The sequence below is a fragment of the Microcaecilia unicolor genome, chromosome 3 (assembly GCF_901765095.1).
Source record: "Microcaecilia unicolor chromosome 3, aMicUni1.1, whole genome shotgun sequence".
In the NCBI taxonomy this organism is placed as follows: Eukaryota; Metazoa; Chordata; class Amphibia; order Gymnophiona; family Siphonopidae; genus Microcaecilia; species Microcaecilia unicolor.
The window spans coordinates 147,158,425-147,183,907 of record NC_044033.1 but is presented as its reverse complement, the minus strand read 5'-3'; the positions used below and the strand labels follow the sequence as shown (position 1 = coordinate 147,183,907).

Below are 25,483 nucleotides of genomic sequence, written 5' to 3'. Positions count from 1 at the left end.
CCTCCGGAGAGGAAATCTTCAAAATGCCCATGGCCTGCACTAACAGGTTGGGCAAATCCTCTGAGCTAAAGAGCCGCGCTGCAGAGGGGTCATCCGCTCCATCCGAGCGGGGATCCGTCTCCTCCAAGGAATCCGCAAAGGACTGTTGGGAGAACTCAGATACGCTGCCCTCATCTACATCGGAGGAGACAAAGTCCTCCAAGGCCTGGGAATCAACCCAAGGGCGTTTACCTCCGGGGGCCTCAACCTCTTTACCAGACGAGGGAGCAGGGGCAGCGTTTTGCATAATGAAGGCCTGATGCAGCAGCAAAACAAACTCGGGGGAGAAACCCCCCAGATTGTGCACTTCCGCAGCCTGGGCTACAGCCCTAGACGCACCCTCAACCGGTGCTCGCAAGAGCGGGGGAGAGACATGCTGCGCATCCAAGATGGCGTCCGGCGCGACACTCCGCGAAGGAGCCGCGCGGGAAGAACGGCGCTTAACTTTAGCCGCTTTTGTGCCGTCGCCCAAATTAAGGGCGTTCATGGCATTAATGTCTCCCACCTCAAGGGCAGCCCAAGAAGAAGCCGTCCGAGCCGCGTGGCTGGCCAAGATGGCGAAGGCGAGCAGCGGGGGATGGGCGTTTATGGCGGGAAAAACCGCCACACAAGAGGAAGGACCGGGACACTCATCGGTCACGAAACTGTCACCCAACAAGGGCGAATCAGACTTTAAGACCCCCGCATCCCCTCTAGAAGCGCCCAAGCGATCCGGGGAGCGACTCTTTGCGCCCTCGCCCTCCGACGCCATAGGCCACGTGGAGATCAATCGGGGAACCCCCTGCCCGCTATAAAAAGGTAAAAATTACCTGCTTTCCGCTCCGAGCTGTAACGACCTGGTGTCCCAGTGAGTAGCTGCAATAAACGTTTAAATAAACGTCGAAATAAACGCCTTTAAGGACGTTCAAAATTTTTTATTTTTTTTTTTTAATGGAGCCAGCGGGAGGGGGGAGAAAAGGAGGGACCTGGTGCCACCAGGTTTGCACTTGCTCAAGAAGAGCCCTCAACCCCAGGCACTCAACAAAACCTAAAAATTAGGCTTGGAGGCCTAGCCAGAGCTGCTGCTGTGTGTGACCACCACCTGCTGAGATAGAGAACATACTGGAGAGTTTCCGGCAGCACATGACCACATATAGGGAGGCAAAAGTTTGCTTTCTATCTCCACCTGCTGGTAGATGGACACAACCCACCAGTCTATGGATTGATCAGCATGATGATATGGAAGTCAACATTTATGTGCTTACGTTTAGGTGCAGCCGCTTACACCATGTCAACAACAGGCATAAATGCATGTGATTAAATACGGCACTTAGACACGTAACTTTCAGTATTCTGTAACTTATGCACATAAGTGAGAATCATGCCCATGCTCCTCCTTCTGTGAACACCCCCTTGCATTTACGTGCTAAGGCAGTTGTGGGCATATGTTACAGAATACCGTTGAGCATGCATTCGTGGCACAGCCACAGAGGGGACTTCAGGGCCTGGGCTCCCCCACTGTGGCTCAGACCCCCTCCTAACCTGCACTGTACCCATTAAATGGTTAGTGTCCCCACTAAGCCTTGCCAGCCAAAGAAATTCGCTGCTGAACTGCTCCCCTCCTCCTCATGCTGCTGCAGTAACCTGGAAGTCAGCAAGGTGCCTCCAGCAAGAACTGAGCATACTCAGGGAGTCCTAGAGTTGGCAAATTTCTTTGGCTGGCAGGGCTTCAGCAACCCCACCAGCAAAGGTATTATTTTTAACTCACCGGGGGGGGGGGGGGGGGGGGGGGGGGGGGCCCTTTTACTAAGCCGCAGCAAAAAGTGGCCTGCAGCAGTGCGAGCATGTCTTATGGGTGCATGCCAAGCCAATTTTGTTGCTTCCTGGAAAAAGGACCTTTTTTAAAGGGGCCGGAAAATGGACATGTGGCAAAATAAAAACCAGTGCATGTCCATTTTCGGCCTGAGACCTTACCAACATCCATTGACATAGCAGTATGGTCTCATGCATTACCCGGGCGATAGGCATGCAGCGCATGCCCACTACCATTTACTACCAGGTAAGCGCCACGAAGTACAAAATAGAAAATATTTTCTACCATGTGTTTTTGGTGCATGCCAAATTCAGAACTACTGCCTGGGGCATGCGGTAGCCGGGCGGTAATGGCGATTTGGCACATGCTGGACGCGCATAGGCCATTATACGCCTTTGTAAAAAGGCCCCCTGGGGGGGGGGGGGGGGGGGGGGGGGGGGGGGGGGGGGGGAAGGGAATACATTGCCCTCTCAGTCTACCTCTGGGCCTCTCCAAAATCAGAGGGCTGGCTATGTCCCTGGTGCACATCTGGCATGTACATGCATACCTAACTGTAACTTTAACTGTCACTTCTTCTGAATATTGAGCTCTTAAGGTATCCAAGCTTTGTAAAATCTATAAGGGATTGAAAACTGAGTGTTGGAAGGGACTTGGGAAGACAAGCACATTGCTACATATCTGATAGGGGTGCCAATGATAAAAGAATACTAGGGGAATGATGCAAGAGGAGCTACAAAAGATAATAGGGAAGCGCTTGAAAAGAAATGCCAAGCTATACATAGTGGAAGGATGCGGGGTAGGAGGCGTGTGGAGGCCAAAAAGCCAAATTGATTAAATATTGCCTGGTAGCAGCGAGGGGTGAAATAGCATTGGCCTTGAAAAGAAAACAAGCCCCAGGCTTGCAAATATGGTACAAGAGGTTATGAAATGTCATGGAGCAAATTACGGCCCTGAAGAATAACTCATATGATAGAGTGAAAAGGTCTTGGAGATTATTTAAAGGATATATCAGAGCTTGAGAGGTCAATAGTTGTAAGAAAGAAGAAAACTGGAGAACCCAAGCAAGAGGTGGGTCAATGAGGAACTACACCCATTTAGACCTAGGGGAGGTAGGAAAGGGAACATGGACATGACAACAATATGGGGGGGGGACGGGCGGGGGGGGGGGGGGGTGGGGGGGGGACAGAATCAAGGCAGAGGAAAGGAAAGATGACTGAATTCACAGTTGCAAAACATGTTGAAATTTGATGTAATTATGGGATGTTTCAAGTTTTGACTGACAAATTCTGTAAGGAATATTGTCTAAGCTCAATCTGCTTCCAGTTCCTAAATAGAAAGTAAAAAAGAAAAAAAAGAAAAACTGTCTTACTTAGTTGCATTATGCATTTATAGTTCTAAGCATTTTGGCAAAATACCTGTAAGAAGCCAGATGGATCATTTTCTTTTATCACTTCCAGACAGTATTCCATAAGCCCTGTTGACTGTCGCAATTTCAATGTGCAGTGATTTATCTGATCCCAGACAACCTGAAAAAGAGGACAATATATCTCTGATAATCCTTTTTCTGGCTTTTGGTGAATCCTTTCAGGAGTAGTAAACACAGGCACTGTCCATCTCTCTCTTAGCTGTCACATAGGCAATGTCATATGTACATTAACTTTCATGCCCAGGCTGTGTAAATATAAATATTAATAGCTAGACTGGGCAGGATGCCATCTGATAATTTTATGGTTGGGTAAAGAGTCTGTCAATTTACAGGCCCATTAGTGATCTAGCAGGCTAAGATTAAAAGATGATGGTTTCTGGTGTGATATCTGTCTTGCTGATGGAGAGGACAGGATATAAAGTTAGAGGCTGTGCTCCAGAACCTAATCAAATGTAAGATTCTTCAATCATCCTACCCAATGTAGACTGAGATGTGAATTAAATATAGATTTCTGTCTAAACAGACTGACAACTTGATTGTAAGGGACATAAATACCCACTTGAATGATAGATTTACTTTTATTGGTGTGTTGTTTTGTTTTAAAGATTTTAGAGGGCATGTACCCATCTGATTTAACTTCACTAGTCACACTATTGTATGATGACAGAGCACCACAAGAGTGGAAGATGCCACCAACCCAATGCAAACTGGAACAAGATAGAAAAAACTTCTTCAAATGTCAACAAGATAAAAATTTATTTATAGGCCTTGAAGGCCTCCCCCCCCACCACCACCAAAGAGCTCCTAGTTGGCCCAGAGTCCCCCTTCCTCTGAATAGATCCTTGGTTGCTGTAATGGACCTTGAAGCTCCTTATCCCCCACCCCAGAAGAATCCCTAGTAGCTCTAATGTTCCCAGAAGGTCTCCTTACCCCCAAAGAAATCTTTGGAGGCCCTTGTGAGTCCAGAAGACCACATACCCTCAAAATACTCCTTTGTTGCTCAGGTGGGCCCAGAAGCCTTCACTCCACTGAAAAAGTTCCTGGTGACATTACTGGGACTAGAAGCCTCCCACACTGCTAAAGAAATCCTTGGTGACCTTAATGGGCTTGGAAGCCTTCTACCTCTGAAAATCTTCCTCATGGCACTAGTGGGCCAAGAAGCACCTCACCTCCCAAAGAAATCCCTGGAGGCTCTTTTGGGTCTGAAAGGCCCCTCACACTCTCAAAAAACTTCTTGATGGCCCTAGTTTACTCAGAAGCCCTCACCCCCTAAAGAAATTCCTGATCACTCTAGTGGGTCCAGAAGGTCTCCACCCCTCCCAAAGAAATCCTTCATGGCCCTAATAGGCCTCAGACATCTCTAACAAGGGCCCTAATACATCTTGGGTAGGGATGGAGTTGAGGTGCATATTAATTTCTACCTCTGGTTCCACTGTGTTGAAAAATGGAGACTCCTGACTAGTAGTAGTATATCAGAATGCAATGCTAGGATTCAGCCTGCCAAATAAGGGATTCACTCCCTTATTTGGGAGGCTGACTCCTAGCATTGTTCTTCAGTGTACCACCAGGGGTCAAGCACCACTATTTTTCAAGATGGTGGTGTTTAAGAAGGGTGGTGCTGGACACCTCCCTGGGACAAGATAAATCATTTATTTACTATATCGTCACTTATTGCATAGCAAATCAGAACGGTTTACATTTCAAAAAGTGTATAAATAACATACAATAAAATCAACAACAATAAAAACTAGGAAATCCATTTTATGATAGGACAGCACAAACAAAACTTCCATACCAAAAAGGATAAAAAACATTCAATTACATCAGTCTTATAATTCACATCAATCATACTATTGTCTCTAATAATTTATATCTCCTATATAGTAGAGACATGTTTCTTACCTGAGTGGTTTCCTAGTCAAATAATGTTATATTTGAAAAGCTTTCTCAAAAAAATAGGTTTTCAGGGCCTTAGAAAAGAGCTTATATGATTCTTCCACCCTAATACATTTTGGGACGAAATTCCACAATGATGGAGACCAAAAGAAAAAGGCCGAACTGTGGGTTGATTCCTACCTAGCTCTAGAAGGAGGTGGGATCACCAATCTATTGTCTGTGAGTGAACGTAAGGCTTGCAATGGTGTGTAGGGAATAGTTAAGGTCGCAAGAGAAGATGGTGTGGCTGAATAAAGCACTTTATATGTTAGAACAAGAACTTTAAATGAAACTGTTAAATATATTGGGATCTAGTGAAGCTGACGTAGCAAAGGTGTAGCTTTGTCATATCTTGAAGCTCGACAAATAACACGAGCAGCTGTGTTTTGAATAGTTTGTAAGCATTTCAAATTGAACTTAGTAATGCCTGCATAAATGATATTACAATAATCAGGATGTGTCGCAATGTAGGCATAGGCTATCGGTTCAGAAGGGGTGCCGCAGGTTTAGAGGATCTATGGTCAAGGGCCTCTCTCTGCCAGGTGCTCAGTTCAGACTGCCTGGCTGGGTTACCCTGACTTAAGCTGCTGGGCCACAAGAACTCTGGCTCAGGGTACCCAGGCCAGGTGTGTCTTAGTCTGGAGTGTCTTAGACCAGACAGCTTCAGGGGGAAGTACTTTTTCTCCTCCAATGAATGAACCAATTCCTGTTGAAAGGAAAAACCTTGCACCTGATGCATAAAACAGTAGCCTGTTACCATGGTAGTATGTGCTGTTTTATTGTCAAAGTACATTTTTTAATGGCATGGTAATTTGCAAGCCATTAGTTTACTGCATAGGGAGTTCAGCATTTTTTCAGTGTGTGCATTAGAACAGCTTCTCAACCCCATCAGGTTTTCAGGATATCCACAATGAATATGCATGAGATAAATTTGCATGTACTTCCTCCTTGGTATAAATCTATCTCATGCATATTCATTGTGGATATCCTGAAACCCTGATGAGACTAGGGACCCTGTTTACTAAGCCATGCTATGGGAACGCTATCATTTTTAGCACACGCTAATGCTAGAGACACCCATAGGAACATATGGATGTCTCTAGCGTTAGCGTGTGCTAAAAATGCTAGCACACCTTAATAAACAGGGCCAGTGGTGTGCTGGAGCCGGCTCGCACCGGCTTGCAAGAGCTGGTTGTTAAATTTACTGGTATCTTGCGAGCCGGTTGTTAGCCTGTGCGAGCCGGCTCGCCTCTGCTCCCCCGCTCGTCCATCTTCTGTCTGCAGATCTGCCGATAGTAGCCCTGGTTTCCTTCTTGCCCCGTCGCCCTGCCTTTAAAATTTTTATTTTCCCTCGAGGCGCGCCAGGGTTGAAGCGAAGGCAGCAGGCTCAGCTCGGTTCCAGCCTTTGTTCCGTTCCTTCGCATCATGGCTCCGCCCTTGCGCAAACAGGAAATACGTCAAGGCAGGGTGGCGGAGCAAGAAGGAAATCAGGGCTACTATCGGGGAGCAAAGCTGCAGAGGGCAGATGGAAGATGGATGACCAGGGGAGTGGGGAGGGCTGGAAGAAGGCAGATGAAGGAGAGGAGGGCAGGGGGGAGACGAGGGTTGCTGGACATGGGTGGGTAGATGGAGGACAGGGGAGAGGAGGGTTGCTAGACATGGGTGGGTGGATGGAGGGCAGGGGAGAGCAGGGTTGCTGGACATGGGTGGGTGGATGGAGGACAGGGAGAGGAGGGTTGCTGGACATGGGTGGGTGGATGGAGGGCAGGGGAGAGCAGGGTTGCTGGACATGGGTGGGTGGATGGAGGGCAGGGGAGAGGAGGGTTGCTGGACATGGGTGGGTGGATGGCCTGTTCCTTGCCAAATCCAGAGGCCACTACTCCATCCTCATCCTCCTCGATCTATCCGCCGCTTTTGACACTGTCAATCATGATTTACTTCTTGCCACACTGTCCTCATTTGGGTTCCAGGGCTCTGTCCTCTCCTGGTTCTCCTCCTATCTCTCCCACCACACCTTCACAGTTCACTCTCTTGGATCTTCCTCCACACCCATCCCCCTATCTGTTGGCGTTCCCCAGGGATCTGTCCTTGGACCCCTTCTCTTCTCAATCTACACCTCTTCCCTGGGCTCCCTGATCTCATCTCATGGCTTCCAGTATAATCTCTATGCTGATGACACCCAGCTGTATCTCTCCACACCTGATATCACCACAGAGACCCAGGCAAAGGTATCGGCCTGCTTATCCGACATTGCTGCCTGGATGTCCAACCGCCACCTGAAACTGAACATGTCCAAGACCGAGCTCATCGTCTTTCCACCAAAACCCACTTCTCCTCTTCCCCCACTTTCTATCTCTGTTGATAACACCCTCATCCTCCCCGTCTCATCTGCCCGCAACCTTGGAGTCATCTTCAACTCCTCCCTCTCCTTCTCTGCGCATATCCAGCAGATAGCCAAGACCTGTCGCTTCTTCTTCTTTAACATCAGCAAAATTCGCCCTCTCCTCTCTGAACACACCACCCGAACTCTCGTCCACGCTCTCATTACCTCTCGCCTTGACTACTGCAACTTACTCCTCACCGGCCTCCCACTTAGCCATCTATTCCCCCTTCAATCTGTTCAGAACTCTGCCGCACGTCTTATATTCCGCCAGAACCGTTATACTCATATCACCCCCCTCCTCAGGTCACTTCACTGGCTTCCAATCAGATACCGCATTCAGTTCAAGCTCCCCCTTCTTACCTACAAATGCACTCAGTCTGCTGCCCCTCGCTAACTCTCTACCCTCATCTCCCCTTACATTCCCGCCCGAAACCTCCGCTCACAAGACAAATCCCTCCTCTCAGTGCCCTTCTCCACCTACGCCAACTCCAGGCTCCGCTCATTCTGCCTCGCTTCACCCTATGCTTGGAACAACCTTCCTGAGCCCTTACGCCAAGCCCCCTCCCTACCCATATTCAAGTCTTTGCTGAAAGCCCACCTCTTCAGTGCTGCTTTCGGCACGTAACTCTTACCTTTCAGGAAATCCAGACTGCCCAATTTGACAGTCCCTATCGGACTGACTGTTCATTTGTCCTTTAGATTGTAAGCTTTTTGAGCAGGGATTGTCTTTCTATGTTAAATTGTACAGCGCTGCGTAACCCTAGCAGCGCTTTAGAAATGTCAAGTAGTAGTAGGGCAGGGGAGAGGAGGGTTGCTGGACATGGGTGGAGGAGAGGGAAGGGAGAGAGAAGAAATGCTGGACATGGGTGGAGGGGAGGGAAGAGTGAGGAATGAGATGAGAAGAGGGAAAAGAGAAGAGAGGAGAATAACTGCAAATGGATGGAGAAAATAGGCAGAAGCTGAGGACCAGAAATGAAGAAGAAAGGAGGAAAGAAATAAATGGAAAGGAAGCCCTGGAAACGGAGTTAAGAGGACAGATAGCAGCAGAATCGGATACTGGGCCAGCATGAGCAGAAAAATAGTCACCAGACAACAAAGGTAGAAAAAAACTCATTTTATTTTCATTATAGTGTTTGGGATATGTTCACCTTGAGAATCAGGTGCTCAACATTAAAAGTTTATATTTATTTACTTATTTATGGCATTTTATCCCACATTAAACATGAATTAGATTGGAACCTAGGATCATTTAATAGTTTTTTCCTGGAGAGAGTAATGCATTGCCCCCCCCCCCCAGCTATAGCCAGCTCTGCAATTTGGGGGGGGGGGCGCAGAGGTGGACGGGGGGGGGGGGGGGGGGGGGGCGCCGAGGTGGACCGGGGAGAGAGCCTGTTGTTAAACATTTACCAGCACACCACTGAACAGGGCCCTAGGTGTGCCTCATGGTTGAAAAGCACTGCATTAGAACACTATACTGCAGCTCAATGCACAATCTCAGTTCATAACTTATCACTTTGGCCTTCAAGGGTGCAATGAGCATTTATTTATTTGGTTACTTGAATTTTGCCTATAACTAAGCAGAGTACAAGTCAAACATTCATAATCAACGTGAATAAAATAACATAAATTATTTGAAAACAGGCATCATCAAAACAAGTGCATAAATAGACAAAAGACCTCATCATGCTGAAAATACCGCTATCATAAGCCAGCGTGAAAAGTAGTGCAATTCTGTTTTAAGTGATCATATTTGTGTGATTTTTCAGCAGCCCTTTTTAGAGCACCAGTGGGGGGTACAATAAACTCACTCACCTTGAATTTATGCTCCCGTTCCTTTGTTACCTTGGTGAGCAGTTTTGCTTTTTGACGGTTTAGCGCATCGACCAGTGCATCACACTGTGCCACCAGGCAGGCTTCATAATCCAAGCCGTTTTCCTGAGGAGAAAGTTAGATGTTACAGTTACATTCTTACAGCCCTGGCAGACACCACTTTAGCTGTGCAACAAAGGTACTATCAACATCTAATTTTGTATCAGATAAGACAGCAACCAAAAAAAAATTATTCACAGCTAGATTCAATATATGGCACCTGAAAAATCTGTGCGGTAAAAAAATATGCCTAGACATATTTTCTAAAGTACACCTAAATTTTATAGAATCATCTTAAATTTCCATGCAATATGAAGAATACGCCGAGCGTCTCTCCACGTGACCAAACTTGGTTGCATCTATTTAGGCCATGTTTTACTTGCAATAAATCCTGATGCCTAAATTAGGTGCACAGCGGGTGTATTCTATAATAATGTGCATAGATTTTCAAAATGCCCATGACCCGCCCATTCTATGCTCATAACCACACCCCTTTTTCAACTACACAACTTGGAATTTATACGCATCACATTACAGAATACACTTAGCGAGTTGTGTGCATAAATCTTAATGCCAATTAGTGCTGATAATTGCGCTTCCATTATTATTCAATAGCTCTCTTTTAAATAGTAGTAATAAAACATAGGATATGTTAAACAGAAAAATGGTCAATCCGTCAGATTGTTTTTCTATTATTATGATTAAAAGGATTACTCTTGATTTTTCCTTTTAATAGTAAAGGTATAGTTGAAACATTGCATTCATGGCACCACAGCAACATTGAAAAGGTATCTCATAATGCTTAGATCAGGGGTTCTCATCCCAGTCCTTGGGACACACCTATCCAGTCAGATTTTCAGGATACCCACAATGAATATGCATGAGTTAGATTTGCATGCAGCGGAGGTAGTGCATGCAAATTTCTCTCATGCATATTCATTGTGGATATCCTGAAAACCTGACTGGATAGGTGTGTCCCAAGGACTGGGATGAGAACCCCTGGTTTAGATGTATGATTTAGAATCAAGCCTCCACTTGTGACAACCATCATGGAAAGGCAATAGTGGACAATTAATTTGTCCCAATTATTTATTATTTTGGTTTTCTAATTTGTATTATCTTTTAAGCAGCTATTATGCATGCATAACTTGAATCATGTGGAGGGGCATTTTCGATATGATGTCTAAGTCGGACTTTGGACGTTTTGTGCTAAACGTCCAAAATCTGAATAGAAAACATGACCATTTTCATTTTTTTGAATACCATTTGTAACAAGGTTTTGTGCTCTGTAAATTTATCTTTTTAAGCAATTTTTTAAAAACCCTGTACAAGTTAAAAACGTAGAAAATCAAGCCATTGGGATGTAGGAGGGACCAGCATTTTTAGCAAACTAGTCCCCCAGACATCCCAGGAGAGCAATGGGGCACCCTAGGGGGTACTGCTGTGGACTTCATATAAATGCTCCCAGGTACTCATCATTGCTCCCTTTATCTTGTCTGCTGAGTCCTCCAAAACTACTACTACTACTAACGCTACAAGGCATACGCAGCGCTGTACATCACACATGAAAAGACAGTCCCTGCTCAAAGAGCATACAATCTAAATAGGACAGACAAACAGACAGAACAATTAATAGGTAAGGGAATTAAAGAGGTGGGGATAAAAGGTACAGGCAAAAACCCACCCAAAACTTACTACCCCCAACTTTACACCACTAGAATAGCTCTTATGGGTGAAGAATGATCTGTTCCTGGCCAGATCCAAAGGTCTCTATTCTATCCTCATCCTTCTCGATCTATCTGCTGCTTTTGACACTGTTGATCACAGCCTACTCCTTGATACGCTGTCCTCACTTGGATTTCAGGGCTCTGTTCTTTCCTGGTTTTCTTCTTATCTCTCCCAGCGTACCTTTAGTGTATACTCTAGTGGATCCTCTTCTATTTCTATCCCACTGTCAGTTGGTGTACCTCAGGGATCTGTCCTGGGACCTCTTCTCTTCTCCATCTATACTTCTTCCCTTGGTACTCTGATCTCATCCCATGGTTTTCAGTATCATCTTTACGCTGATGACTCCCAGATCTACCTCTCCACACCAGAAATCTCAGCCGAAATCCAGGCCAAATTATCAGCCTGCCTGTCTGACATTGCTGCCTGGATGTCTCAGCGCCATCTGAAACTAAACATGACCAAGACTGAGCTTCTCATCTTTCCGCCTAAACCAACCTCTCCTCCTCCTCCATTCTCTGTTTCTGTGGATAACAATCTCATCCTTCCTGTCACATCAGCTCGTAACCTTGGGGTCATCTTCGACTCCTCCCTCTCCTTCTCTGCACATATTCAGCAGACTGCTAAAACCTGTTGTTTCTTTCTCTATAATATCAGCAAAATCCGCCCTTTCCTTTCTGAGCACACTACCAGAACCCTCATCCACACTCTCATCACCTCTCGCTTAGACTATTGCAACTTGCTTCTCACAGGTCTCCCACTTAGCCATCTCTCTCCTCTTCAATCTGTTCAAAATTCTGCTGCACGACTAATATTCCGCCAGTGTCATTATGCTCATATTAGCCCTCTCCTCAAGTCACTTCACTGGCTTCCTATCTGTTTCCGCATACAGTTCAAACTCCTCTTATTGACCTATAAGTGCATTCACTCTGCAGCTCCTCAGTATCTCTCCACTCTCATCACCACCCCTGAAATCTCAACCTCGATCCAGGACAAAACCTCAGCTTGCTTGTCTGACATTGCTGCTTGGATGTCTCAACGCCATCTAAAGCTCAACATGACCAAAACTGAACTTCTTATTTTTCCCCCTAAACCCACCTCCCCTCTTCCCCCTTTCTCTATCTCTGTTAATGGCACTCACATCCTCCCTGTCTCCTCGACTTGTAACCTTGGAGTCATCTTTGATTCCTCTCTCTCCTTCTCTGCCCATATTCAACAGATCGCCAAAACCTGACGCTTCTTTATCTACAACATTAGCAAAATTCGCCCCTTCCTTTCTGAATACGCTGCCAGAACCCTTATCCACACCCTTGTCGCCTCTCGCTTTGACTATTGCAATTTACTTCTCACTGGTCTTCCACTCAGCCATCTCTCTCCTCTCCAATCTGTCCAAACTTCTGCGGCACGACTTGTTTTCCGCCAGAATCATTATACCCATACTAGCCCGCTCCTCAAGTCACTTCACTGGCTCCCTGTCCGCATTCAGTTTAAACTTCTCGTACTGACCTTTAAATGCATCCACTTTGCAGCCCCCCATTACCTCTCCGCTCTCATCTCTCCCTACATTCCTCCCCGTGAACTCCACTCGCTTGACAAATCTCTCTTGTCGTCCTCCTTCTCCTCCACTGCTAACTCCAGGCTTCGTTCCTTTTCTCTCGCAGCACCTTATGCCTGGAATAGACTTCCTGGACCTATATGTTTAGCTCCGTCTCTACCTGTTTTCAAATCTATGCTGAAATCCCACCTTTTCACTGCTGCTTTTGGCTCCTAGCCACAATTGCCCTCCCCTTGTCCCTTCCTCCCTTCTCACCCATTACTTCCCTCACCCGTAACTGTCTTGTTTGTCTGTATTACTTAGATTGTAAGCTCTTTTGAGCAGGGACTGTCTCTTTGTATCAGGTGTTCAGCGCTGCGTGAGTCTGGTAGCGCTGTACAAATGCTAATAATAATAATAATCTCTCCCTACATTCCCCCCCCCCCGGGAACTCCGTTCACTGGGTAAATCTCTCTTATCTGTACCCTTCTCCTTCACTGCTAACTCCAGACTCCGTTCCTTTTATCTTGCTGCACCATATGCCTGGAATAGACTTCCTGAGCCGGTACGTCAAGCTCCATCTCTGGCTGTCTTCAAATCTAAGCTAAAAGCCCACCTTTTTGATGCAGCTTTTAACTCTTAACCCTTAGTCACTTGTTCATAACCCTTATTTTATCATCCTTACTTTAATATTCCCTTATCTCTTGTTTGTCCTGTTTGTCTGTCCTAATTAGATTGTAAGCTCTGTCGAGTAGGGACTGTCTCTTCATGGTCAAGTGTACAGCGCTGCATACGTCAAGTAGCACTATAGAAATGATAAGTAGTAGTAGTAGAAGAAGGCACCTATATGTGGGTACTGTGGGTTTTAGTGAGTTTTGGAGGGGTCACAGTTTCCACCACAAGTGTAACAGATAGGGGGAGGTATGGGCCTGGGTCCACCTGTCTACAGTGCTCTGCAGTACTCTGGAGACCTGCAGGCTGCTGTAATGGACCTGGCTGTAACATCTGAGGCTGTCATAGAGATTTGTGAGTACTATTTTATTGACATTTGGGGGGGGGGGTTGGAGGGGGTCACTGACAACTGGGGGAGTGAGAGGGGTAATTCCTGATTCCCTCCAGTGGTCATGTAGGGCACCTTTTTGTGCCTTATTCGTTCTGAAAACAGGTCTAGACCAAAATGCTGAAGTTTTCACCCTAGATATTTTTGTTTTGTTCCATTATGAAACAGATGTCCAGGTGTTAGGCACGCAATTAAGCCCGCCTTCGAAACACCTCCAACATGCCCCCTTGTGATTTGGACACACTGCAGACAAAATGCATAGATAGACATTGGAAAACGGGTTTCAAAAATACCAGTTTGGACATTTTGAGAAGAAATCCGTCCAAATGGTACTTTATAACACTTTTTGGACATTTTTCTCTTTCGAAAATGAGCCCCAAAGTGTGATACTCCCCTTTTGACCAATACAATCCTGCTGGAATTCTGCAACTGATTGCTCCATGTATTTAGTTAGTTCAATAAAAAAGGTATCATCTTATTTTCTTTTCTATGTTTTATTTTATTCTATTTCTATTGATTATCCATGAATGGTAAAATTCGTATTGAAAATTTCTTATTTCTATATTGTGCTCAGTTTTGGAGGTCATGGCTGGCTAAAGATGGAAAAAGACTAGAAGCGGTCCAGAGGAAGGTGACAAAAATGATATGGGGCTTGCACCACAAGATGTATGAGAAAAAACTGGAAATATGATACAGACATTTAAATACTTGAAAGGTATTAATACAGGAACAGATCACTTCTAGAGAAAGGGAAACGGTAAAACTAGAGGACATGAGATGAGGTTGTGGGGTGGTAGACTTAGGAGTAATGTCAGGAAATTCTTTCTCACAGAGAAGGTGGTTGTTGTGTAGAATGCCCTCCTGAGGTAGGTGAGACAAAAACGATGATGGAATTCAAAAATAGATGGTATAAAACAAAAACTAAAAAAAAACTTAAATGGTTGCAGGTGTGTGGTTGTGTAGTAACGCTAGGTCAGTGACTCCGGCTGTAAAGAACTAAGGCCAGTGCCAGGCAGACTTTGTAGTTCTGTGTCTGTATATGGCAATCCAAGTTAGGATAGGCTGTAAAGGACTTCAATGGCAACTTCAGTAGCTGGAACTGAGGACAGTGCTGGGCAGACTTTTACAGTCTAGGTCTGTGAAGAAACAGTGGGGTCTTTTTACTAAGCCGCTTAAGCGCCTACGTGCGCCCAACATGTGCCAAAATGGAGTTACCGCCCGACTACTGTGTGGTTCTTGTGGTAAATTCATTTTTGGCGCATGTCTGATATGCGTGTCTGAAAAATATTGTTTATTTTTGGGCGCGTGTAACAGACGCGCATCAAGTGGCATTTGGCGCACGTAGGTCATTACCGCTCGGTTACTGCGCGAGTCTTTACCGCTAGGTCAATGGCTGGCGGTAAGGTCTCAGACCCAAAATGGACGCGTGGCAATTTTCATTTTGCCGCACGCCCATTTTCGTCAAAAATTTTAAAAAAGGCCTTTTTCACAGGCGGGCTGAAAGATGGATCAGCGCACAGCCAAAACCTGTGCCTACACGAGCACAAGCCATTTTTCAGTGCATTTTTCATTGTAAAACAACTCCAATGTGTTTTAAGCCTGTAAAATGAATTGGATATTTTCCTGTCTTAAATATGTCTGAAGTATATTTCTCCTGTTTGGCCTGCAGACGGTGCATATTTATGCTTAAAGCTGTTACAGAAGACTGACTTCTTTTTCTTTTAGGGGCCCTTTTACTAAGGTACGCTGAAAAATGGCCTGCACTGGTGTAGACATGTGTATTGTACACGCGCAGGTCCATTTTTCAGCATGCCTGCAAAAAAGGCCTTTTTTGCCGAAAATGGATGTGCGGCAAAATCAGCGCACGTCCATTTTGGGCCTGAGACCTTATCACCATCCATTGACTTAGCAGTAAGGTCTCACGCGTTAACTGGGTGGTAATCGTCAGCGAGCGTACACTGCTGATTATCGCCCGGTTAGTGCCACGTGGTAGAAAATAGAAATTATTTTCTGCTAAGCGTTGTGGACGCGTGTCAAAATTAGAATTACCGCCCGGGGCACGTGGTAGTTCTAATTTGACGCGCATTGTACGTGCATAGGCGCCTACTTGTCTTAGTAAAAAGGCCCCTTAGTTGGCACACAGAAAATAGGAAGTACCTGTAGTGATATAACCAGTTTTTATTTGAAACCTGACTGTTCTGGGCTTTGATTGGCCTGGAGTTTGAAATTACCCAGCAGATGCTGGCTGTTGCTTCAGTTTCAGCCTGGGAGAAGAGAAAAAGAGATCTCTTTGATGAAGCTCTGTGAACAGATATATGCCCTGATCTCCCCAGGTACTTTCTAGGAAGTAAGCAAACGTTTAGCTCGTTTTATAATTCATCCATATTTCAGTTACCTGTTATTGTTTTGCTGATTGCACGTTTTTTGTTCACTGTTCAATTTTAAGACAATAAATAATTATTTATTGCCTCTGCCTGTCTGGACTGATAAAGAACTCTTGTGGTTTGTGTGTTGGGTCTGTGAGTGCTTTCTGGGAACTGTGGGACCACTGGAAGTGTGGCTCCAGTAACCTAGAAATCACTGGGGATAATTTGAGAGTGGGAGACTCGCCCAGAGGCGGTTGTGACCCAGTTGGTGGGAGAAGGGTGCTAGTGTAGAGCATAAGCGGCAGGTGCAGGCAGACCTGAGCTGTGCTGGGAACAGACCCTCTAAGTGGCTGTGGGGTAACCACAGGCTGGTGGCTAGGCATTTTGTGACAAGGTCCACAAATGACAGGACATATTCAGATAGGCTGGAGTGGACTTTGACAGCAATTCCAGTAGGTGGAACATAAGGACAGAGCCGGGCGGACTTAAAGTCTATGTCCCAGAAACACCAAAGAAAGACTCGTGATCAAGTATATAATATCACTTTCAATGTTGCTTTAATCATGAATTGATAATGAGTGTGACTGTTGGGCAGACTAGCCACCTTATAATTGAAAGAGAAAAACGCCTAGATTTCGACCCAAATCGGGAGATAGACGTTTATCTCACAAAAACAAATAAATCGGTATAATGGAAAGCCGATTTTGGACGTTTTCAACTGCACTCCATCACGGAAGCGTACAAAGTTGACGGGGGCGTGTCGGAGGCGTGGCGAAGGTGGAACTGGGGCGTGGTTATCGGCCGAGGAGAGATGGGTGCCTTTCGCCGATAATGGACAAAAAGTATGCGTTTGTAGCTAGAATTTAGGGTACTTTTCCTGGACCTTGTTTTTTCACGAATAAGGCACCAAAAAGTGCCCTAAATGACCAGATTACCACCAGAGGGAATCGGGGATGACCTCCCCTGACTCCCCCAGTGGTCACTAACCCCCTCCCACCACAAAAAAATGATGTTTCACAACTTTTTATTTTCACCCTCAAATGTCATACCCACCTCCCTGGCAGCAGTATGCAGGTCCCTGGAGCAGTTGTTAGGGGGTGCAGTGGACTTCAGGCAGGTGGACCCAGGCCCATCCCCCCCCTACCTGTTACAATTGTGTTGCTTAATGCTTAGTCGTCCAACCCCCCAAACCCACTGTACCCACATGTAGGTGCCCCCCTTCACCCCTTAGGGCTATAGTAATGGTGTAGACTTGTGGGCAGTGGGTTTTGAGGGGGATTTGGGGGGCTCAACACACAAGGGAAGGGTGCTATGCACCTGGGAGCTCTTTTACCTTTTTTTTTGTTTTTGTAAAAGTGCCCCCTACGGTGCCCGGTTGGTGTCCTGGCATGTGAGGGGGACCAGTGCACTACGACTCCTGACCCCTCCCACGAACAAATGCCTTGGATTTATTCGTTTTTGAGCTGGGCGCTTTAATTTTCCATTATCGCTGAAAAACAAAAACGCCCAGCTCACAAATTGTCGAATAAAACATGGAAGTCTATTTTTTTTTCGAAAATACGGTTCGGTCCGCCCCTTCACGGACCCGTTCTCGGAGATAAACGCCCATGGAGACAGACGTTTTCGTTCAATTATGCCCCTCCACGTGGACCAATCAGGTCTGTATCTGCCATCACTTACTATGTTACTATGAGGCCCTTTTACAGAGCGATGGTAAGCCCAACATGTGCATGCCACTTGCTATTCCAGGACTACCACTGGCCCAACGCGCCCGCCAGTGGTGGTTCTGGGTCGAGCGTGCAACATTTCTGGGGGGAAAATGATTAGCATGGCGGTAACCTGGCAGTAATTGGGCATTGCCATACGCTGCCCGGCTACCACCAGGTTACCGCAGGAGCTCTTACTGCCACATGGCTATGAAGTAAGAATTTTCTAACTGCATGGCCATTTTGTTTTTGGGGCGTTTTACCCACTGCAATAAAAAGGGCCCTGCCGCTACCACAGGACCCTTTTTCCCTCAGCTTGGTAAAAGGACCCCTATAAGATTAAAAAGATAATAAGCCTTTTAACAATCACAGAATCAAAAACCTTATATGCCTTTTGATCTGCCTTAGATTAATGTTTCATAATCATGCAACATATCTTTTTTGTAATTAGCATGTTCCAATATGTAAAATATCAATTTCTCTATCTTATTTTCTTTACATATTTATGCTCTATATGATTTAAAATGACTAATATTTATGCATGGATTGTGACAGTATTATTATATATATATATATATAAAATGTATATTTTATAGAGTCTTTATTTAAATATATTAATATTGGCATTTTTAATGTAATGATCCCTAATGCAGGCACACCTGCTGAAACATGACTTATTTGGGTCATTGTTGGATAATAAACTCACAGTTCTCTGACCTCTAGCCACCTCTGCCCCTTTGTGTTTGCTAATTGTAGGAGCATTGACAATATCTGTTTCCAGTCCACTCCGCATGGAAACGCCCAGATAAAAATGTAGAACATTTCCAGAGAAGAAGCAGCTGAGATAATTATAGTTTACTTCCAAGCATGCTGACAAGTGTGAATAAAAGACAAGAGAGTTGGTCTTTAAGGGATCTACTAAAAATTGGTTTCAAATCACTATAATAATGAAAAACTTGATAATTATTGTTGTTGCTTTTTCACTTGTACAATTCTGTTAGCTAAAACACTCTATATATGAATATGTGTGTGTATATATATATATATATATATATATATATATATATTTTATACGTGAGCGTGCACACACACACACACACACACACACACACACAATCATATACATAAATTGGCTCCACACACTCCAGAATAGGGCAGAGACTTTTCATCTCGCTTTGCTTTAGTTATTTCCCCCCTCTTCAAACAGACTTTGGCCAGCTAAAACAAAGCAGCCTATGTTGAATTTTAGCCACAAAACCAAGATTATTATTCCCACTCTAGGCACAAGTACCATGAGATTGCTAACGCCCACAGCTAACAATTCCATATCATAAGCACAGGGTAATCAGGTCCTGGTTTGTTTGTTTTTTGGAATGTAGATTTTATTACTGAATTTTTAACAAAGGAACAAATCATACAAATATGTGCATTGCTGCATCCATATCGCTGTACTTTATACATTACCACCAATACAAGACACTATGGTGAAAATTCATCAAGGTGCGGTAAAAGATTGCCTTTTGCTACACCTTGATTCCCTGTGGGATTCAGCAACCTGCGGGATCCATGAATCCCAAAGCAAGAGAATAACGCTGCTTGTGAGCCACCTCACAGGCAGCGTTATTCCCATGGCATGGGAGCATTGGGTTGCAAAGCTGCCCCCACAACATAAGCCCCCTCTGGCACAAGGCCTTCCCATCCCCCCACAAGTATAAGCCCCTCACTCCCTCATCTCAAATGTAGCCCTCGCTCCACCCCCTCTAGGGCTACCTTTGTATCATTGGTGATCCAGGAGGGGTCCAATGGGGTCTTTCCGGGCTCTAGGGTGTCTTCAGGCAGGAGTGATGCCCAGTTGCTCCTGCCTAGTCCTTCGCTGCTTAGTGGTGTGACTACCACTAGAAGCCATATTTCACTTAGAGTGCCATTTTGAAGCTGGCACATGAGCAACTCGGCATCACTCTTGCCCAAAGACTCCCCCTGGATCCTCCCGGACCACCAGTAATAGCAATGTAGCCCTTTGGGGGGAGAAAACTACTTTTGAGATGGGGGAGTAGGGAGCTTGTACTTGTAGGGGGTAGGTGGGCCTTGTTTTGGGGAGGGCATAAGTTTGGGGGGTCCTGGATCTGTCGGCCCGGGCACATCAAGCTGCAGCTTTGCAGCCCGATACTCCTGGATGGTAAAAGAACCCCAGCATTTTACTGTGATTTTTGAGCCCTAACGTGACTTGCGGATCACCACAATTCATGTTAGAGTATTTGTGCAGTAATGGGATGCAGCGACTTAAATATCACCATGGTATTTTTGGTCAAAGAGCATTAGGGCATTTAAGCCTGGTTAAGGCCCAAATAATGTGACTTAGTCCAGCACCCAGCCAGCCCACATTTATTTATTTATTTGTAACATTTGTATCCCACATTTTCCCACCCATTAGCAGGCTCAATGTGGCTTACATAATACCATAAAGGCGATCGCCAGGTCCGGTAGATGTTAAACAAATATAGTATAAAAAAAGGTCAGGTAAGGCAAGGGTATACAAGTACAATAAGGGTCAAGGAAATAAGGAATATATAATGTCCAATACGATGTAAGGTTTTGATGCGTGGCCCAGCACTGAATACTGGGGGCTAATTTACTTGGCGATGGTAAGCGTTTAAAAAAACGCTGTCACCGGCTGAATATCCGGTGCATTATGTTTTTTGTGATCCCACTCAGTTGGAGAGGTTATTGGTGGAGCAGGCTGTCTAGGGCTTAGATATAGTGGCTGACGTTTTAAGGGGTTCATAAGTATTGTGATCAAGAAGTTAGGGTTTTGAAAATGTAATTCCCTGTTATATTGGGGATTACTAGAGTGCTGGTAGAACTCTCCAAAGGTACTAGGGGGAGGATTTAAGTGAGGTGTGAGGATCTTGCCCAAAGGGGGTGGGGTTGTGGAATAAAGTGCAAGGAGAAAATGGTTCTAGCAGGGGCGTATCTGAACTGCGGCGGTAGGGGGGGCCAGAGCCAGAGTGAGGGGGCACATTATAGCCCCCCCCCCGCTGCCACCGACCCCTCCCCGCCGCCGTCACCTACCTTTGCTGGCGGGGGACCCCAACCCCCGCTAGCTGAGGTCCGCTTCCTCCTGCCGCTGCCTTTAAAAATATTCCTTCAGCTGGCTGGGGACCCCAACCCCCGCCAGCCAAGCCGAAGTCTTTCAAGTTCCGCTTTGTCCTCCTCGTGTGCTGTTCAACTGCTAAATCCAGTTTCGGAGTCTGACATCGCAGCACGTTGTACGTGCAGGACGTCAGACTCACAGACTTTGTTTCTGTGAGTCTGACGTCCTGCACGCACAACGTGCTGTGACGTCAGACTCCGAAACTGGATCAGCTTTGAACGTGCTAGCACGGAGGAGGACGAAGAAGAACAGTAACACTTGCACAACACACTCGCTTCCTATCACAAACCGAGCCGGTCTTTAACTGTTGCACGGGCCAAGCTCCCACCGCGGCGCCAGTGACGGCGTTTACGTCAGATAGAAAGGGGCGGGACCTAAAGTTTATCCCGCCCAGAGGTGCCTTTCATTCTCCCTTCAGTCCCAACCAATGGCAACGTCGCTGATTGCTGTGTCTGGGAACGTTTGTAGTGGGGGCGGTAACGCACTGCGGCGGACCCGGATGGAAAAAGAGAGTTGCATTTCCTTTAAAAAGTAGGTGACGGTGATGGCGGGGGAGGGTTGATGGCGGTAGGGGGGTCCAGGGTGAAATCTGCGGGGGCCCAGGCCCCCGTGGCCCCATGCAGATACGCCCCTGGGTTCTAGGTATGTAACAGAAAGGGGAGGAGTAAAAGGTAATAAAGGTTAGAGTTGGGGGAGACACGGGGTCTTTGGTTGCCTGTATCTCTGCCGGGACCCTTGGAGGACAGGGTGATCCCAAAGTGGCTAAATAAACTCAGGCTGAATTGAGGAGAAGTTGTTGCCTCTATCAGTGGCAACTGTGAATGTGTGAGAGCTTAGGATGGGTAAGGGGAACCCAGCCTGAATGTAAGTGAGAGTGGGATGTTTGACCACGGAAATTCAAATCCTGGAGACAAGAATCTTAAAAAGCTTGTTTATTGATGAAAAGACTCGACACAACTTTTTCATTTATTCATGTGTTTATATAGATTTTACTGCACAGATGTTTTATGCAACATTAGCATTCCATGGGAATATTGTACATGCGAATATGTAATTATGAAAAAATTCTCAGTTTTCATTATAAGCTTACTTTTCATTATAAGCTTACTGCCCGTAACTATACACATCATAGCATATCCTTCCAATATAATATTTCATTCATATGCTTTGTACGTCTAGTCCCTATTCTATTCATTATTTATATGTATTTTATTGCACGCATTGTTCTTGCAATATTTAGCACTTTATGAGAACATTGTATATGCGAACACATTTTTTGATGTTTAGCAAATGATGTTATTCCCATATTTTATCTTTTGATTTTGTTTTTTATCATATGTTATTGCTTTACTGTGGTTTTTTATCATATATGGTTTATGTTTTTACTTAATTTTTCTTTATTTGCATATGTATGTTTTTATAGACTCCTGATGCAGGCCTGACGGCCGAAACACAACAGTTGTGTCGAGTCTTTTCATCAATAAACAAGCTTTTTAAGATTCTTGTCTCCAGGATTTGAATTTCCGTGGTCAAACATCCCACTCTCACTTACACTTGTGTTTTCCCGTGGAGAGTTCGAGTTCTCCGCTTGGCTGCGGATTCTTCTGAACAGAACCCAGCCTGAAAGCAGAAGCCAGAACAAGAGAAGCCTCTTCAAGGTCTGGGTGCGGCTCAAGAAGTGCATCGGTGGAAGAACAGACATACCAAGTCACACGCATTTAGAGTGTCAAACATGCAATCGTGATTCGGGCCCCATCTCCAGCTCACATGCTTAAGGGGCCCGATGTCACGCATTGGTGTCCTCCCCCGCCACCCACAATCCAGTACCTCTCCTCATCTTTTAAAAGTTCTTTTTGACAAATCTGCACAGTGCCGGCTCGGCACTCTTAGTAAATAGCAGGTTGCTTCAGCCAATCCCCAGCCAGGAGTCAGGACCTTCCTTCAGCTGCCTGCGTCCCGACCTTGCTGAAGGAAGGCCATGGGATTGGCTGAAGCTGCCTGCTACTCAGCAATAGCTGCTTCAGCCAATCCTGGGGGGGCCTTCCTTCAGCTGCACACCGCCCTTGCTGAGAGAAGGCCCTGGGAATGGCTAAAGTAGCTGCTCTTGTTGAGTGCCAGTATTTCATAGATCGTGGCAAGAACTTTTAAAAGAAGAGGTACTGGTCTGGATTGCACGGGGGAGGGGGGAGGACAATAAGGAGGGAGCAAGATGTTGTATGGTGGGGGCAAGGAAGGAGACAGGTGCTACATGGTGGGGTGGGGGGGACAAGGAGGGAGACAAGTACTGGATGGTGGGAGGGCAAGGAGGGAGACAGATGCAGCATGGTGGGGGCAATGAGGGAGATAGGTGCTGTATTGTTTGTGTATGGGGGGGCAACGAGGGATACAGGTGCTGTATTGTGTGTGTGTGTGGGGGGGGGGGGGGCAATAAGGGCTACAGACATACCAAGTGACATGCATTTTGCTTGTGACATATGCATTGGGCCCCCAACTCCAGCTCACACGCCAAAGCCCCTCCTTGCATGCACTGAGAGGAAGCGACTTTGGAGTCTAGCACTGGCAGGCTGAGGTGCTTGGTAAGTATCTCTCCCCTTTCCTCCTCCTTCCTTTCTGATTCCAGTGTCTGTCCTTCCTCCCCCACCCCAATCCTGTCAGTTTTTTTTCCATACCGCCAGACCAGGTAGCAACATTGCTTCCATTGAATCAACCTACCTCAGGGCTTTGGGCCTTCCCTGTAATGCGACCCACCCTCATGGAAGCAGAAAGTTGGTTCAGTGAGGGTAGGATGTTGTCATAGGGGAGGCCCAAAGCCCTGAGGCAGGCTTCAATGGAAGCAGTGCCGCTACTAGCGTCAAGGGGGGAAAAGTGGCAGGGACTGCAGGGAGGGAGTTGGTGGAAGGAGAAAGGGAACAGATGCTGTAACCAGGAAGGGGGGCAAGAAGGGGAGGGACACTGGAACTGGGAAGGGGGGGATGAGAAAGGGGAGAGACGCTGGAAGGGGGGGGGAAGAAAGGAGAGGGATGCTGGAACTGGGAAGGGAGAGATATGAAAACAGGAGGGACACTGGAACCAGGAAGGGGGGAGAAAGGAAAGGAAATGGGACAGATGCTGCAACTAGCAGGGGGAGAAAAGGGGACAAACGCTGGACCAGGATAAAGTGGAAGGAGAAAGGGGACAGACACTGGAACCAGGAAGGGAGGGGAAGAAAGGGGAGGGATGCTGGAATCGGGAAGGGGGAAGAACTGAAGGAAAAGAAATGGGACAGATGCTGGAACTGGGAGGGGGAAGGAAAGGGGACAGACGCTGGACCTGCAAGATGGAGAGGGAAAGAGAGGTGCTGGACCTAGGTATAGAAAGTTGAAGGAGGTGCTGGATCCAGAGATAGAAAGATGAAGGAGGGAGATGGGGGTAGGAAGGGAAATAGGAAGCTACATCAGAGGAGGGCAGGACACAGTGAGGGAAGGCCCGCCAAAGGCGATCTGCCGCTTTCACACAGAAGGCGCTGCGCTGCCGATTTCAAGATTTTTTTTAAATGTAGGGGACGGGGTGGCAGACAGAAGGGAGCTGAGGGTAGGCAGGTGGAGACTGGGGACTGTGACGGCCTGGGAGCAGGAGAGGGCCAGAGACCCCGGTGCAGGGCCCTCCTTGGAGTCCTGGGCCCAGGGAATTTAGCCCCCCTGCCCCCCCCCCTCGGCGACCCTGCAAACAGGATGCTAGGAATTATTAGAAAAGGGATGGTGATTAAGACCAAAAATACTATACTGCCTTTATATTGCTCCATGGTGTGTCCACACATTGAATATTGAGTTCAGTTTTGGTCGCTGTATCTCAAAAAAGATATAGTGGAATTAGAAAAGGTTCAAAGAAGAGCGACCAAAATGATAAAGGGGATGGAACTCCTCTCGTATGAGGAAAGGCTAAAGAAGTTAGGGCTCTTCAGCTTGGAAAAGAGATAGATGAGGGGAGATATGATTGAGGTCTACAAAATTCTGAGTGGTGTAGAACGAGTAGAAGTAAATCGATTTTTTACTCATTCTAAAAGTATAAAGACTAGGAGACACTTGAGGAAGTTACATGGAAATACTTTAAAAACAAATAGGAGGAAATACTTTTTTCACTCAATGAATAGTTCAGCTCTGGAACTCTTTGTCGGAGGAGGTGGTATCAATGGTTAGCGTATCTGGGTTTAAAAAAGTTTTGGACAAGTTCCTGGAGGAAAAGTCCATAGTCTGCTATTGACTTGGGAAGCAACTGCTTGTCATGGGATTTGTAGTATGGAGTGTTGCCATGATTTGGGTTTTTGCCAGGTACTTGTGACCTGAATTGGCCACTGTTAGAAGCAGGATACTGGGCTAGCTGGACCATTGGCCTGACCCAGTATGGCTATTCTTATGTTCTCATCTAATTTTAGTTTGTTATAACATCAGATGGGGGTTTTAGAAACTGTTGCAGAATCTGTTGTGTGTTGAAGTAGTTGTCTTTATAGCAGACATGTGT

At 46.1% G+C, this 25,483-nt stretch overlaps 1 protein-coding gene across 1 annotated transcript in view; it reads right to left on the bottom strand.

Moving 5' to 3' along the window:
• TRIM67 (tripartite motif containing 67) overlaps positions 1 to 25,483 on the bottom strand; it is a 161,975-nt gene that overhangs the window by 83,207 nt on the left and 53,285 nt on the right. Inside the window, 2 exon segments of the mRNA XM_030195210.1 lie at positions 3,247 to 3,357; positions 9,388 to 9,510. Coding sequence (XP_030051070.1) covers positions 3,247 to 3,357; positions 9,388 to 9,510 — 234 coding nt within the window.